At 45.8% G+C, this 2,938-nt stretch overlaps 1 protein-coding gene across 1 annotated transcript; it reads right to left on the bottom strand.

The window, feature by feature from the left end:
* Positions 1 to 1,825: 1,825 nt before the first annotated feature.
* Positions 1,826 to 1,971, bottom strand: LOC104626676 (dipeptidyl peptidase 1-like; the record flags this gene model as incomplete). The annotated part of the gene is made up of 1 exon (XM_010294656.1): positions 1,826 to 1,971. A coding segment is annotated over one exon (146 nt), but the record flags the coding sequence as incomplete, so codon positions are not given.
* Between the last annotated feature and the right edge of the window lie 967 nt (positions 1,972 to 2,938).

The following is a 2,938-nucleotide window of genomic DNA, read 5'->3' as shown; positions in this document are numbered from 1 at the left end:
TTGTGACCGGCCACCAACTGGGTTTAACTCCATTCATGACTACTCTCTGGGTTTGGCTGTCCAGCCAGTTCTTTACCCAGTGAAGAGTAAACCTGTCTAAGCCACGAGCCACCAGTTTCTCCAGGAGAATGCTGTGGGAGATGCTGTCAAAGTCCAGGTAGACAACATCCACAGCCTTTCCCTCATCCACTAGGCGGGTCATCTGGTCATAAAAGGAGATCAGGTTGGTCAAGCAGGACCTGCCCCTCATGAACCCGTGCTGGCTGGGCCTGATCCCTTGATTGCCCTGCACATACCCTCTGAGCACCCTCAAGATGAACCTCTCCATAATCTTCCCCGGTACCAAGGTCAGGCTGACAGGCCTGTACTTCCCCAGATCCTCCTTTCAGCCCTTCTTGTAGACGGACACCACACTGGCAACCCTACAGTTGTCTGGGACCTCCCCCGTTAACCAGATAAATCATGGAGAGTGCTCAGTGCTCTCTCATGCTCAGCAATAAAAGCTGGGGAAATAACAAGAAAAGGGGGACATTCAGAATGATGATGTCGGCCTTCCTAAGTAACAGTTACGCATGATGAAGCCCTGCTTTTCTCTAAATTGCTAAACATCTGCCTGCTCGTGGCAAGTAGTGAATGAGACCCTTATTTTGCTTTGCTTATGTATGCAGCTTTGCTTTGCCTATTAAAGTACCTATATCTCAACCCTTGAGTTTTTGCCCTTTTACCCTTCCAATTCTCTCCCGCCCACCCTACTACAGGGGTGAGTAAGCAAGTGGCTAAGTGATACTTACCTGTCCACTGGATTTAACGCACAATAAAGAGCATGCAAACAACTTCACTATTAGTCCTGTAAAACAATCCACAGGGCCCTTTCCCTTAGCTTAAGTGAGTTCCAATCAGCATGGAGGAACCTGCAGATAAATTGCAGCCTCATACGTTATTTCTATTCAGTAAGGATTAGAGTTCCCCTAGAAGAATGGATCACTCACTTTTGTTAACATCTGAAAACACTGACTGGAAAATAGCTGCTGTAAAATAAACCATCTACAATGGCTCCCAGAAAGACAATTTAAAGGAAAGGTAATTTCTTCACCCTCCTTACTACTAGCCAAGGTTCAGAGTTTTTATGCCTGGACAAGGTCTGGGTGTTTACTACCAGCTCATCTGAAGCCAGTCACAAGATCATGCTTCCTGAAACAACCAAGAAACGCGTTCACTGCTCCTGCCTAGGGTTGCACTCACTAACTGAGCAGTTTTACTGCACAAAACATCTGTCTCACAGGTAGGAAAGTCATCCTGCAGAGATTACTTCAAGCCACCCTCCAGATTCATAATGCCACTCATCAGAACAGGAACAGAGCACTCCTTAACAAGTAAGTTTTCTCCGGTCTACCCCCGGCCTACCACCACTGCTTTCAGCTCAATCTGAAGTCATTAACAGAAACTAGAGGTAACCATGTTACTCCAGAAGAACAAAAAAAAAATTTCCAGGCTACTGGGAGAGCTAGCTTCATGAAGGCCTTCAATTGCTTTAGGCATGCCAAGAAGGGAAAGCAGCTGTATCTGTAACAGGTTTTTCAGGTAATGCTCCGTGTGGAATAGAAATACCTCTTCCCTCCCTCTGCTCCCTACCCAGCCACTGATCACTGTCTCCTTACCTTAAAAAAAAAAAAAAAAAAGTGTCCTGTATCTGGCAATCCAGGCAAACCTTTGAGCCAAAGATAACCAAGTGTCCCAACTGCCCCACCATGGCACTCAGGGACTAAAGAGAAGTCTAACTACAGGCCATTTTAGCAACAGTCAATGATGCATCAAGTTAACTCACCTTAAAAAATGCAAACCACTTGTAGCTGTTTATCACAATTTCAAAGCCTTGATTGTAAATCAAAGTGAAGAAACCATAGTTGCCCAGACTATCCTGAGCCACATCTAACTTCTGAAGATTCACAAGCACCTTTCTTTCCACAGGCCCTGTAAGAAATACAAACAGTATTGCATGATCATTGCATGGAAGAGATAAAAATTAAAAAAATAGTACAAAGAATGTTTATTCCAAAACGTGCTAAAATATACTTGTTGAATACAGTCTTCTGCAAAAAGGCATCATCAAACACACTTCAGGAACTTCATTTACCTGTCAGTGGGTCTACATGCTCATTTGTTTGCATGGCTAGACAGTATTTGCACATTTAATTCACAGCAGCACCGAACAGCTATCACTGGGAAACATCAGTTTATTTAAACATAACTTGCTATACAGCTACACAGGACTCAGATGCTGCATCACTCAAGCACTGTGTCTACAATGACAAATCTTCCCCTAAAACATCTGGGATGAGGTATCAGCCACCCCATGCTCCTTCACACCAGTGCTCCGACTCCTTCCACCACTCACCTCACCTCCACTGCTCCTACTGCCACTTGCCTCCTCTGATCAAAAGGCAGATGATTTAGAAAAAGGCAAAGTATCTACTATTTTTAACTAATACTGACATACAGTAATTAAATGATAACTCCCCACTGCTATTAACCCCTCAAGGGCACTGGTATTTCCATTTCTCCTGATGCCGTCAGGCTGCTTAGGCAGCAAGCCCTCGCAGCCGGTGGCCTCCCAGGAGCTGGCTGGGTGTCACCCAGAAGCACAATACCCGCCACTTTCAGGACAGGCTGAGCTGCCAGAGAAGGTATGGTATCTGTGGGCTGTGAGGGAGGAAGCAGCAAAGCAGCATGAGCCAGTGGTGCTCATGAAGAGGCCTGGTTGAGTCCAAACCGAAACAAACAAACAAAACCCAAAACACTGAAGTAGAAGAGTAACAGCGCTGCCCGCAGTGGTCACCCAGACCCAGACCAAAGCATTTCACGCTGCTTAATTAAAATTAACGTTTTTCTGCCTCGGGCCTGGCACGGAGCTCCGCATGAAAGCCGGCAGCACGGGCCC

Source organism: Phaethon lepturus, unplaced genomic scaffold (assembly GCF_000687285.1).
Source record: "Phaethon lepturus isolate BGI_N335 unplaced genomic scaffold, ASM68728v1 scaffold50479, whole genome shotgun sequence".
NCBI lineage: Eukaryota > Metazoa > Chordata > Aves > Phaethontiformes > Phaethontidae > Phaethon > Phaethon lepturus.
Note: the sequence above shows the minus strand (reverse complement) of the source record. Positions and strands in the feature narration are given on the sequence as shown.